Below are 15,233 nucleotides of genomic sequence, written 5' to 3' on the forward strand. Positions count from 1 at the left end.
CAATATTTGATATAGCTTTATGAACTTCAGTTTTTCCAGTAAGCAGAAGTATTAACATCTAGGAACAACTGCAGCTGATAAATTGGTCACAGATTGTAAAATAAATAGACCTTGCGAAGAAACTAATTTTGTTATTTTGAGCTTATTCCCTAACTTATTTTCATCTGACTTCAAGAAGCCATTAGTTTTATCAATATTTTACCATCATTTATTATTAATTAAATATTTAGAAAGGTATGACAATTTGTAAGTACACTGTTCTATTTACATTAGGTATTTGAGGGCGTATGTATATCATGATGGTATTTAAAAAGCAAAGAGAACGAGTGCCTTGTTAAATAAAATAAATCTGTCTTTAAAAAAAAAAGACTGCAGTGATAGGAAACCAGGGGAGAGGGAAAAATTAGGGAGGAAAAGGAGTATTTTTACTTATATATCTACTCAATAGTTTTATGGAAGTTACTATAAAGTACTTATAAATTGTGAAAATATGCACAGATTTCCGATCAGTGCCTTTAGCTGAGCCCATACATTCCAGGCACATTACACGGAGGCCCAGCCCAGCCTCACTACAATCTCCACTTCTTGTAGCTGTCCATCCACTGCAGCATAATCCCAGCTGCCAATCTGAAAGAAACCAGCTAGTCAGAGCAGACACAACCAACAGAAACAAATGTCACTCAATAATGTTCAGCGGCACTGTGTTCATGGATAATTTCAAACAGTATCTCTGTCTAGAACATTGATGTGCTCATTCAAAACACCTCCATCTCTAGCTACTGGAAACGAGCAGATAAAGCAGCCTGCCTAGAAAAATAAGTGGAATGTTGCTTCAAAGACATGGCCAATACTAAGGGGCAAACACAGTGGAAACATAGTAAAAAGTTCGTAAAGGAAAAAAAAAAACAAAACAAAACAGCAGGACAGTTAATTTATTGCATTCAGAAGGTTAAAATTATTTCTCAAAACCAGACAGATGTGTTTAAACTATGTCATGGTCATTCATTTGTTAAGGATCACTTAGTCTATTTTTCTCAATAATATTTGTGAGCATCCACTGTGTAAGAATGCTGAAATGAGGTACACTGAGGAATTCTTGACTCAAAGAACTTGGAGCCTGAAAGACAATACACATACACATACACATACACATACACATACACATACACATACACACAACACACAAACACACCCCGCCAGTTACACAGTACAGGCCGGGACAGAGAGAGGGAAGGCAACAAGTTTCCTGCTATAACGTAGTTACATCATACTCAACATTGAGAAAATTTGCTCTTAAGTATTTCCTGAGTACTGTGCTAATGGAATCTCAGTTGCTTCTTTGTACCAATAACGAAGACTAAGAATAGAGATTCTAAGTAAACTCCCTCATCTTTGTTAGAAATAGAGCAACATTGCTATTCTGAACATTAAGAAATCTGTCACACTTGAAAATAATCTTACATAGATTTTCAAATCTATGTAATCTTTAATCTTAATTTTTCTAGAAACTTGCATTTAGTTTAAAATTTCAAGAACAAAATTCAGTCACTTGATTTATGAGTAATTTTTACACTTTCAATTTAAAATGAAGACGGTGCCTGAAAAGAGCAGAGGTTTATGACGAAAGGCATTGGCATAATAGAACGGGTCAGGATTTCTTGGGGAGCAGATAGGGAGGAAGTCATAAAAAAAATATTAACGCTTTGTTTTATCTCCTTGGATGTATAATTTAGCTCCACCTATTTAACTAGTAAGTCTGCAATAGGCCTAATCACTAGCAAAATACAGAGATTAGCTTTTCTGGCAACTTCGATGTTTATTTAATCGACTAAGGGAAAACTGTGATTGTGGTTTTAATACACAAGAAAGTCTGGCGTAATTTCAAGGTATTTTTTATGTAGGTTTTCAATTAAAACTTGACTAATCCTTACCGTTTATTTGGCTTTTCACTGTACAGCTCCTGCCCTGCACTGTGTCAAGCATGTCATCTGTGTAACACAATTCTGGCCAGAGATGCTTCGGGATTATTTTTTTAACACTCTGAATTGTGGCTGCGTGAAGTCTTAACTTCCCGCATTCAATACTTCTAACTTACTCTACTGCTACAACCATCGTAACCGCGTTGTCCTGTTGTCCTACTTCCAAATCTCACGGCAGCCACAGCAAAGATTCCTGCCCCACCTGCTTACAACAGGCTTACAGACCATTCCTCTAACTATTTAACAAATGTTAACAATGCTATAAATACCAATTGTGTTTATGCTTTCTGAAAGATTCACTGCAGCCAGTGTTCTGCAGTAGTGTTAGGGCTGAAATAAGCTGTTGACTCCCACCATGAAAGTGATTGAATTCTAAGCCAAAAATGCCTTCTCTCGGATAAGATATCTGATTTGCTACTGCTGTCATGAAACTGGGGTCATGTAAACTTAAACACTGCTGCTGCTTCTTTTGGAAAACAGACCTTCTCAGAGTGATTATGTGTTACTAACACGGCATTTGAAAGGATAAATTTGGGAGAGGGAAAACCAACCACTGACACTAAACAACTTTGGGAAAACTTTTCAGGTTTTACTTTCACGCTATGAGACCCACTGTATATAATTCTTTAAATAGAGCAACAAGGTGGCTCTCCTTTAACTTTTCCCTACCCATTTACGTTAACAGAGCTGAGTTCCATTTTCATTAGGAAATTAATAACTTTAATTTCTGAACTGACATAGACATAAAATAACATTGCATTTGCTTGAAAAGGAGAAAATGATGCTTCCTGAGGAAACGTGGTGAGGACTTAAGGTAAGGTGCAAGATGAAAATGCAGAGATGACAAGGTTCATATTTATGCTGCCCCTAAGCAAAACCTACCTGTGCAGTCTATCTTTTGGCCTTTGAATCTCCACCTTTTCTTCCTAGCTCCGGCACACCCCAGGGTTGGCCCCCGCTGCCCCTACACAAAGGCTGCTCGGACCCTGTTGTGTCTGTACTTTTCCTTTTGTCAAAATCTACGATCAAGTCCTATGCACAGAGCTGAATGACTGGAAAAAATTGTTTCCCTGCCAAAAACCTGTGACTAAGTAAATTATCTATAATGGTGCAGTTTCAGGCATTAGTAAAAGGCAATGAATTGTGTGGCAGAGGCTTTTTTCTGTAAATATCAAAGCACAGCATATAGAAACTATTATCACTGACTTCAGCACGTGACTCTAGCCTTAGCGAACAAAGACCAAACTTGGGGATAGAAGCTTTCTACTCTCTTACTTTATACTTTCATATTCTTTGAAATTTTATAGTTAACACACATTTTTCTGATAAATAAGTTGTTAAATCTCTTTATATAGCCATTTAAATATATATACATATACACACAGTTTAGTAGTGAACCCAGAAATCTAGAATTCATGAATCTTAGGCCAAAAGCCTTCTTGATTTTAGAAAATGATGGTAAGAGCTACAATTAACAGTGGTGTAGCTAAGATATTTTCCCTAGGAGTTGAAGTGATCCTTTTGGTCCTCCTCAAATATGATGGCAAAAATGAAGAAATAAATTTAAATGGCTAAAAAGTATGAAAAAGAATCCTAGTTCAGTGAGTTAAATAACACACTACGAGCTCAGAGGTCCTAATTTCTGAGTGAGACAAAAGTTAAGAAATTACAAATTCCCTCACCTTTATCAAAGTTATCAAATGAAGATCATTATACAAAGTCAGTATCCAAGCAACATTAAACACGGCCAAGCCCAAGAAGTAATCACAAAAGACCTCCAAACAGCCAAAAGCAAAGTCAGCATCATGATGCTCATGCTAACTGCATCATTTGTTTGGATTTTCAGAAAGAGAAAGAGCTATGGGTTGGCTTTTTTCTCTTGATTTAAAAGAGAAATACTTTTCAGAACATAGAAAGTACCAAATGAAAGAATTCCGTAATCTCACTGACCAAAGATAATAACTATAACAATGACTATCTTTGGTTAGATGACCATATAAACACCTTGGGGTCTATAATTTCAGAAATTTCCTAAGCATATACACACATCATAAAATTTGTATTTTCTATGTTTCATAACATGTTTTTCAATGTAATATGGTAAAATACTCTTCCATAGCAATACATATAGACCTATATAGCAATATTTTTTATTCCACTTTATGGATTCACCAATATTTTTTTTACTGGTTCTCTACTGTTAAGACATTTATGTGGTTTTTGTTTCTTTGTGGTTTTTTTTTTTTTTTTTTTTTTTTGCTATGGTGAACAACTATACACCTGAACTTTTTTTTTTTTTATATACCTGTTCAATTATTCCTTTTGGCTAAAGCTCTAAGTAAAGAGTAGATAAGTATTTTAAAAACTGATACAGATTGCTATAAAGATTCAACCTATTTTCATCGTCACCAAATATATGACAGTGTCTGTTTTTTAACTGATATTAGGAATTTTCAGTTATTTTTTATCTTAGAAAATTTAATAGGCAAAAATGTGTTAGATTTTAAATTGAATTACACTGATTACTAGTGAGGCTTCCTTCGTGGCTTGTATTTCATCTTTTGTGAATTATCTGTTCCTGAACTTATTATTATTGCTTTTTTTTTTTGGATCTACAAAAACTTGTTTTTATGTAGACAAATACATAAATTTCCTTAATGACTGTTTTGATATTGACTTACAAAACGGGCCTTCTCCATTCCAAGATTATAAAACTATCCACCTATAGTATCTTCTAAGTTCCGTAGTTGTACTCTTTATATTTACAATATAATCTTTATTCCAAATAAATACATTATTTCGTCCATAAATTTTTTCACTTTAAGATGTGAAACAGGGATTTAAATTAATTTGTTGTACACAATTAGCTGGCTGTCCCAACATCACACTGAATAAGACAGCCTTTCCCTGGTGATTTTAAATACCACCTTTATCATATATTCTTACGTGTAATATTGCTATTTCTGGAAGCTCTATTCTGTTCCATTGAACCTTAGTTCCTTCACCAGAACATAGTGTTTTGTTTTGTTTTGTTTTCACTGAAGTACAGTTAGGTACAATGTGTCAATCTCTAGTACACAGCACAATGTCCCAGCCATGCACGCACACACACATATTTGCCTTCATATTCCCTTCCACTACAAGATATTGAATATAATCCCCTGTGCTATACAGAAGGAGCATATTTTTTTAAATCTATTTTTTATATACAGTGGCCAACACCTGCAAATCTCAAACTCTCAAGTTTATCCCTTCCCACCCCCTAGAACACAGTGTTTTGATTACTGTGGTTTATGGTTTTGTATCTGGTGAAGTAATCAAAACCTACTGACTAAATTTAATTCTATCGAATCTGGTTACTTGGCTTCTCAGACTGTAACATGCAAGAAGTCGCTAACTGTACGGTATGGGAAGGATGCCCCTTCCAAGGCTGACATACTGACACAGCAGCAAGAAGTGGGAACTGATAGTTTTAGAAGGGAAACAGGAAAAATATAAAAAGAGAGCATAACAACTGAGGAAGAACAGAAGTATGGAATCCTTTAGATTAAGGTCAAACATAGCACAGAACAGTAACTAATATTAATAATAAAAACTCACAGTCACCTCCTTACTTGTCATTACTCACTCACTACCTCACCGTAAAATGGCCTCCACTCCTAAAAACTGGAGCACCCACTGTTTTTCAGGTACACAGAGAACATTTATGAAAACAGACCATGCCCAAGAGGAGTCCCGTCTCAAAAGATTTCCAAGAATCTGTATCACATATATCACAGTCTTTTGCTTTAAATTAAAATGAGTAACAAAAAGATACTGGATTGGATGTATGAAGGGAAGCCCCTGCTGAAGACATAATCTTCCAGCTGAGGCATAAATGACAAGGAACCAGCACGTGAAAATCTGGAACGGTCGGAGAAAATGGCTCTCATAAGGTGTGAATTCAGCGACAACCTTTGCATGATCAGGAACAGAAAGAAGGTCAGTGCCACAGGACACACGAATGAGAACCAGAATAGGCTGGCATGAGATCAGAGAGGCAGGCAGGGGCCAGGTCGCGGGGGGCAGGCAGGATGTTATTCTCTGTTTAATGTGAAATTTGGAAGTTTAAGTAGAGGAGGGACACGATCTCATTTACAGTTTTAAAATGTCACTTTGGCAGCTCTGCGGAAAGTGGATTGTAGATGGTTAAGGGTAGGAAAGGGTGACCAGGTCTAATGCTAGCCTGGCTTAGACTAATGACAGACAGACACGAATGGTTTCCAAATGTGCTTGGGAGACACCATCAACCTAGTGGCTCTTCATCACCAACTTCTTACAGCGCCCCCTGCCACTGCCCCTGCATGTTAATTTCCAGTTGTGGAGTCACTCTATGCTTTTTTCCCATATGAGTGCTCTCTGCTTTGAGTTCCCCTACCATTTCTACTGCTTCACCTACTTCACGCCTCATTTCTTAAGGATTATGTTCAGGCAGTTATCACTGCCTTCACCTGGGTTGGCTGTTTCTCCTTTGTGCTCTGATGTGTAGTATACTTAACATCTCACTCAAAAAACATCACTGTACATACAGTTTTTTAAACACTTATTTCTGACCTACTGAAACTCCATCAATGAACTGTTCTATACTAAGCGCTAGCTAACTGGGCTCTCAAGTTTCAGACAGAGCATTTACCATTTATTTAATAATTGATAGGTGAATTCTGGATATAAGAAAGGATACAGAAATGTTCTAGAAATCATGCCTGTCAAGACAATAACATTCTAAATATATTAAAGAAATTATTTAAGGAAAATACTTATTTTACATTTTTTAGGAAAAGAGATTATTTTGTAAAGGGAATGAATATTCAATTCATCATGTATTTATTTTGTGAATTTGGATTTTAGGTTTTTTATCTTAATAAAAATATTTATTCTTACTCATAACCTGACTCTGAATTCAATAATCCTTATTTTTTTCTTTTTTGTTTGTGTGTGTGGGGGGGGATTAGGTTTCTTCATGTATTTTTTAATTAATTTTTAATTTTATTTATTTTTTAGTGGATGTACTGGGGATTGAATCCAGGACCTTGTGCATGCTAAGTACGCACTCTACCGCTAAGCTATACTCTCCCTAATTTTTCTCTTTTTAAACGTCTTCTTTCTTGGTTTTTAGTTCTTTAAATGGTGGTAGAAGGAAGAAAGGTGAATGAGTGAAACCAAATTCAGCAGAATTAACAACCAGAAAATAACCAATTTTTATTCATTTGTACCTTTTTTATAAAAGAACATATGTAATGCTAGGAAAACAGAGTAGATTAAAAATGCTAAAGGGAGAGAAAAAGGGAAAAAAAAGGTACCCCCAAGAATAGAGAAATAAAGAAGAGTAAAGAGGCCTGTTAGAATTAACAGCTAAAGACAGAAATACATCCTCTAGTCGGAGGTCACAGATATTGGGGAAAAAAAATGTATATTTTCATGAAAAAGAATTCTTTCCAGTGTGTGATATATGCAAATACAGGACATAGCTGTATATTGATAACCCAGCTGTTTTCTAAAAATTAAAAACAACATAAAAGCTTAATGTGCCGCAGGCTGTTTCTCTGATTACTTTTCCTCTTCTTATGGTTATTATTTCTATCGTTTAGTGCTTTTTTTATAGAGAGATTATTTTTATGATCACTTACTCTACCATATGTATTAACCGTTCACTCCAGAATAAAACTTTCTCAAGAGGAACAGAGCTTTTCTCAAGCAGTAGGTGACTGCATGACTTGTATGTAGACAGCTTGCCTCTGGGTGTGACTGGGTGAACATCTGAGTGTTCCAAACTGAACTAAATAGACAATAGACAGTAAAAGCAAAACTACAGCTACTGAAGAGAAAGAAGTCTAGTCTAGTCTGCTTTTAAAACTAGAGAGGCACAAATCTATCCTGGTTCTGCTATTGTGATTTTGCAGGGATAATGTTTTAATATAAGCCAAGTGCATGTACAAATTTACTAATAATAGAGATGTTTAAGCCTCTTAGAGGAACAAGATTCTGAAGAAAAGATGGTGTAGCCTGGAGACGGGGTGAGAAATAAACCAGAAGATGGTCCTGCTCCTGAGTCTCTCTGTATCCCCTAACTCAGCCTTATTATCTTCATAATACTTATCACTAACTGAAGTTAGTTTTCATTGTTTATTTTCTGTGCACCCCATTAGAATGTGAGCTCCAAGAGGGAAGGGGCTTTCTTTGTCTGACCTTCTTGTTCATCTCTGTATTTTTGGCTCCATGAACAAAATGATTATTTGCTAAATAAATGAATGAAAGAAGAAACTCTCCCAATTTATCAGCCCCCTTCTCATTTAGCCAAACCAGCCTAGACCATCATGTCAACAATATTCCTTTAACAATGTCATCAACCACCCTTCCACTCTCAACCCCTTTTCAGAGATTCCACCATTCTCCCATGGCCAAACGTCAACTCTCTCTCCCCATACACAATTAGACAGACAGACAGGCAGCACACATACGCACACACACCCCTTTTTCTAAACCTATTCTCTGCTGTTGAGAACAGAGAAAAACAACATGGAAAGGAAAAAATAATTTATATATTAATGAGCATCTATTAAGCACCTATCACTATGTTAGGCATTTCCATAAATATTATCCCACTCTTGGTCCAAACCCTCATGATCTTGTTGCCTTTCTACCTCATCCCTGCTCATTTACTTAGTCCCCAGGCTAACCTTCTCCCCTCCAACCACAGACAAGGCAGTATTGTTCCCTGCTGTCCTGTGCTCATCACTGTATGTGTTCTGGACTTCATTCCCTTTCTTTTCCTCCTGGAGCTTAATAGTATATTAAATGCTTTCTTTCCTGTATGTTTGACATGCTTCTCTCTCTTTGGATCTGTCCAATTAACACAGATACATGGTCAATTATCTACCCATTAAAAAAAATTTCTCTGTTAGAGTTCTGGTAATGGGTACGGGGTTTCTTTTCATGGTGAATAAATCTTCTAAAATTAGCTTGTGGTGACGCTTGTAAATACACCCAAACTACTGTACTGTACACTTCGAGTGGGTGAATTCTATCCTATGCAAACTTTATCTTAATAAAGCAGTTAAAAGTTCTCCCTCCAACTGTTTCCTTTCCTCACTGTGTTGACTTGCTTGCCTCGCAATCACAGCACAGTCCCCCACCGTCTAAGTGTCCTGCTCTAACACCACCAGTGACTCTTAGAATAATCCAGTGAGTACTTTTCAGCTCTTATTTGTTCAGCCGTCTTTCAGACAGGCTCTAAAACACATATGTGGTGATGTCACCGACCTCCGGCCTTCAATTCACTATCTTATAATGCAGTTAAACTGACTTTTTATGGCCTTGAAGGCCCTGTATGGTCTGGCTCCTGTCTGTCTCTCTCACCTTATCACCTTCGGTTCACGCCACATACGTATTCTCCAGCCATGATCTCTTTCACTCTGTGCAGGGGGCTTCTACGATTTCTTCTGAGTAGCTGTCCTCTGCTCACGACTCTACCCAGTGTTCTTATTCATCCTTCAATCTACAGCTCGAGCCTCTCATTTCGCAGAAAACATGCCTGGTCTCAGGCAGGCTGGGTTTAGTGTCTACCCTCTACACTTACGCATATATACCAGGTCCTTATCTCTATAGTGAATTTATCACAGGATTATAACTGTTTACTTATCCATATTTCCCTCCTAGACAATGAACTCTAGCTGACAAGGGCAGGGACTTGCCTTTCAACTCTTTAGCCTTATTACATAAGTTAGGTTTAGTACAAGGTTGTTGAGAAAAACAAAATTAATGACTTACTCTTGTCTTCTGTTTTCTCCTTGCCTCACTTTACAATGAACTCTGCACATGTCCTCCAGGGAACAGTCTCAAATTACTTCTCTAGTGTCAACATTTTATGATTCTTTCTATGGTGCAATCGGTAATTTACATTCTTGTTTACAGTTATGTTTTCTAACCCAAACCAAAGGTTTAACACTGAACAACGTAAAGGAAAGAAGTAACACCGGCTGGGAACTTAGGATGGGACAGGTACCATACCAGGCCTTTTCATGTATTACACCTCATCTGACTCTCCATAAGGTGGGCATTATCGTACCAATTCCACATACAAGGAAACAGAGTCTCCGGAAGATCCCAGTCACACAACTAGTAGGCACTGGGGCCAGGAATCAAGTCCACATTTACATACTTGTTCATTTATTCTACAACATCACACTGCATGGTGTCACAAGATTTGGCACTATAATATGGCATGGCTGTAATAAAAGGTCACATCACATTCAGAAAGCACTGTGAATTAACCGTGTATATTTATACAAATAATGCTAATTAATGAAGTGATATATTGTTTCACGAACATGGAGTACCTACCATACTTAGAACATAAGGCTGTGTTTTTGGAGTGAATGCTGAATCTAGCATATTATACATGTTTACATAATGTATAATATAAAAATAAATTAGGGTATGATGAGTGGAAAACTCTCCAGTTAAAGTTTAATTTGTTAATAATTAACTACTTGGAGTTGTGGGGAAGAAAAGGAAGTCAAAGAAACTTAAAGCAAAAGTTTTAAACAGTCTTTAGCAAATGCTGATCATGAAAAATAAATACTGAAAACGTATTTGGTATGGCAGGTCCTCAGAAAGTTAAACATAGAATTACCATATAACCCAGCAATTCTACTTCTGAGTACATACCCCAAAGAGCTGAAAGCAGGGACTTGAACAGGTATTTATATACTCATGTTCATAGCAGCATTATTCACAATAGCTAAAAGGTAGAAACAACCCCAAATGTCCACTGACAGATAAGTGGATAAACAAAATGTGGTGTATACGTCCAATGGAATATTAATCAGCCTTAAAAGGGGGGGGGGGCAGAATTCTGACCCAATCTACAATATAGATGAACTTTAATAAAATAAGCCAGACACAAAAGGACAAATATTGTATAATTCCACTGATCTGAGATACCTAGAATAGTCAAAGTCCCAGAAACATAAAGTAGAATGGTGGCTGCCAAGGCCTGAGGGCAGAAGGGAAGGAGGAGTCACCGTTTAACACATACAGAGTTTCAGTTTGGGAAGATGATTCTGGAGATGGATGGTGGTGATGGTTGCATAATAATGTGAATGTACTTAATACTACTGAATTATACACTCAAAATGGTTAAAATGGTAAATTTGATATTGATTTACCATAATAAAAACAGTATCTGAATTCATAACATGTTAGTTTAAGTGAAAGAAAAAATGTAATTTGGTTTAGACATGTATGTCAACTACATGTCTAATACCTAAATGGAGTATGCCCAATGTCAAATATTCTACCAAGTGAATTTAACATTTATTGCCCCATTGTCTGACCACATGCCCTGAATTTGGATTTCGAAAATTTGGTAACCAAAGATGTATGACAGTCTGCTAGCTTTCCCCTGTCCAATATGGCATCCACTAGCCATATGTGATTATTTAAATCTGAATTAACTAAAATTAAACATTCAGTTCCTCAGTCACACAAGCCACATTTCAAATGCACAACAGTCACATGTGACCAGTGGTTACCGTACTGAGCAGTGAAGGTATAATGAACATTTCCATCAGTACAGAAAGTTCTCCTGGACAGTGCTCTTATAGATTATACTGTAAATAGTACATGGTCAACTCCTTTGGTAAACCACTAATGTGTGTGAGAAACAGGGTGGGTCAATCCAGAATAAAAACAAAGAGCCAATTACACTCAGTGATCTGTGGAGGAAACAACCTGCTGATTGAATGTTTCACTTTTTAACTAGCAGAGCATCACAGAGAGAGCCATCCTTCATCCTGCAAATGCTGCATCGACTTGGACACACCAATAGACAAGTCTTTAAAAAAAAAAAATCAGATCCCACATTGGGAGAAATGGTATTAAGTACATTTTCAAAGCAATTCTATAGAACATCGTGGAATTTCAAAATTAAAACTACACAGATTTTATAGCAACATAAAATAATTCATGCTGGTATGTTAAGTAAAACACGACATGACAAAATCAAATCTATACTGATTTCAGTCATATAACAGCTAAGTAGACAAAAAAAGACCCCAAAGCAGGTGGTATATTTGAAGAATAACTATGGACATTTAGTAGACAAAGTACCACTATTCAAATATTGTTAAAACAATAAAAAGTAAAGTAAATGAGCCTATATGACTTTATTCTAACAATGAAATTATGCACTGTGTTGTAACGCCACTTGTATGTTTGCTCCAACCTCAATTTCACATACAGAACCCTATGTACATACATCTCATGCAGTCGGTTGTTGCTCTAATAAAATAAAATGCCCCCTGGAAGGAACATTTTCAAAGAACTGAAAAATTGGAAGAGTCTTTTGGGGTTTACCAGATCCAGCTCTAAAATAAACTGAATAATAGCAATTCAGAACCTGTACAATTTAAGATAAATGTGCTTCTAATGCATGGTGCTCTTGTTTGTGCCCTAACCTTCTTTATGGAGCACATGACCCAGGTGATAATATGTGCTGGCCCATATATTTAAATATGTACTTTCCTACACTGTCAACATGATCAGGTCATAAGTAGAATTATAAAGAAATACATCAAGTGCTGGTGAAAAATGAAAAACTTACTTCTATAAATAATGTTCCCTTGACAGTGATACACAACTTTCCCTATGAATCAAAGCGCCCTGGTTTCTTAGTTTTCTTCCAAAACTGGACGGCCATTTAAGGTGATACCTGTTCAATTCTACGATCTCTGTACATGATGTATGTTAGTTGGAGGATACATAATTAAATAAAGATACTAAAAAAAAAGCAAGGCTATAAACACACATTTTGGTAAATAATGTATTTGTCAAAACCATATTTTTGAGTGTTTTACTTAAGAAAATCAATGAAAAAGATAAAATGAGTCTCAGTAACAGCAAATCTGATGATGTAGGAAGCTCCAGGCTTCATTCTACTGATAACTTCTATATGGTTATACACGTACTTCTGCATTATATATAAATATGTGTTTTATCACATTTAAATAGAGTTATACTTATAACCTTAATTCTTTAATGAATTATTTTCCTAATTTTTTAAATTAGTGAGTAGCCTTCAAAGTCATAAAAATTGTACATATGATTATTGATCCCTTAATGGGTTCAAATTGAAAAAACTCTCATTTTATATTGAGTCAAACACTTTGTTGGAGGGAAGTTCTGGGTGCAAGTCTCAGCTAAGTCACAATCTTAAAGGTGACCCTGCTTAAGTCACTTCACTCATCTGGCCTCAGTTTCCTCATCAGTGAAATGAAAGTATGGGGAAGATGATATCTAATAGCTTCCAGTCTAAAGATACCTGTTAGAGCTGGTCAGGTAACTTACCTCTCTCAATACAGGATCAGTTATTGCATTCAGATTGACAGCTCCTTCGTAGGTCAGGTAATAAAACACATTGAGGGCTCGAACAGCCTCTGGGCCTTGCTGTTTATAGCCAAAAATGAGATCAATCCATTGGTGAAGCTGGCAGGAAACAAATTCACTCTCCAGGGCCTGAAAAAAGGGCATAGATCATATTATTATGCAGAAATTTATTTTTAAAAATATACAGAGGAATTCAGAACAAGCCGTAAAATTTAATACTAAATTTACTGTGAACAGACTTATTCTGATATCCTATTTTCCACCAGAATTCGTTCTCCTTTGTTTATATTCAGAGAATTTCCAGCACTTGTCACACTGAATTATAATAGACTGCTTACATTTCAGTATTTGCCTGTGTACCTTGGTCACATTTGTAACACAGGGCCTGACAGGTACTCAACTTGTGTTTCAAAGAGAGGTCATACCCTGTAAAGGCTACTTTGGGATAGCAAATATGAAAACATTAAACATGTACTATTCACTTGAAATATTTATATTTTTTCTAGAATTAAAACATTTTGTTGTCTCCTTCAATAACTATAACCAAATTATTTAGTTATTTCAACTGAGTTTTTAGGCCAATAAATTAGATCTTGGGAGGGATACTTTTAAATACTGAATTATTATTCTAATATTAATATTAATATCAAATCAGACCAAGTATTTGATTCTACCAACATAATAGTGTCCAATAAATAATAAATGAACATAATCAAGTGTTCAGTGGAAATGCTGGGTTCAAGGTCCACTTCCAATTCATTATTATATTCTGTTACAAGCAGTGTACCTAAAATACAGTAGGTATCAATAAATGTTTGCTAAACTTAACACAGTTAAAAATGCTAATAAAGATGTTTTATAACCAGAGACTTGATTTTTAGAAAAGTACTCATATCTATATTATTTAATATTGTTCAAAATTATTCCAACATAAAAGCCTAGCATTATAGACTACTCTATCAATAAATAATGTTACTCAAATCACAGAGTTCTCAAACTCAAACTCTGAAGCTTAACTGGAAGTGTACCAAGTTATATCAGGTAATGTATCTCACTGAAATTCTTATTTTTAGAGTCATAAGTGTCAAACTATGATGTATTTTTGGTGTGGCTTGTGGCTATGTTATCAATATTATAAAAAGAAATCTGTCGGTTCTAAAACAAAATTGACAAACTTCTATCGCAAGCAACCAGTAAGATATGAATAATCTTGCAACAAAAGACATTCCTATTAGTTCACAGATAAACATTTGTATAAATATGTGCTTTATTAAAATAAGTGCCTATGAATAAGTGAATTATTTATGGATAAATTAAAATAATATATTTCCTTTAGTAATATTTAACAAGGCTTCACAACGTATCACACACTATAAAGTATAGAAAAATTCTGCAAATAAAAGGCAAATCTCATATTCCAAAGTATACCTAAAAAAGCATTTTGCTAGTTTCAATTGTGAAAAGTTATTATTTTAAACATCTCTTATAAAACTCATTATATTTATAAATTTAGTAAATAGCTAAGAAAGCAGAAAACTGCTTCATATTTTATTTGAAATAAGAAGCGAAGGGCTTGTAATAGCTTTAAGTAAATTCCTATTTTAAGCACATAGATTTAAAATTGATCCCCAAATCCAGAAACTATTAACGCAAGTTGCATACAAAAATGATACGTTTGTTTCATTAACTTAGGCCATGGTAGTGATGGGGGTGGGGGTGGGGGAGTAGAGGACATGTTTAAAGTGACACATAAAAACAGCAATTGTCTTAATTTGTGTGCAGTGCACTCTACACAAAAGCCCTAAATATGTTCAAATTAGAGCAAGCTGC

The 15,233-nt window shown here is 35.6% G+C and overlaps 1 protein-coding gene across 1 annotated transcript in view; it reads right to left on the reverse strand.

The window, feature by feature from the left end:
• The window catches only part of LRBA (LPS responsive beige-like anchor protein), a 620,537-nt gene that overhangs the window by 58,271 nt on the left and 547,033 nt on the right, over positions 1-15,233 (reverse strand). Inside the window, 1 exon segment of the mRNA XM_032464781.1 lies at positions 13,365-13,532. Within this exon segment, the coding sequence (XP_032320672.1) occupies positions 13,365-13,532 (168 nt within the window).

This window comes from Camelus ferus, chromosome 2 (assembly GCF_009834535.1).
Source record: "Camelus ferus isolate YT-003-E chromosome 2, BCGSAC_Cfer_1.0, whole genome shotgun sequence".
In the NCBI taxonomy this organism is placed as follows: Eukaryota; Metazoa; Chordata; class Mammalia; order Artiodactyla; family Camelidae; genus Camelus; species Camelus ferus.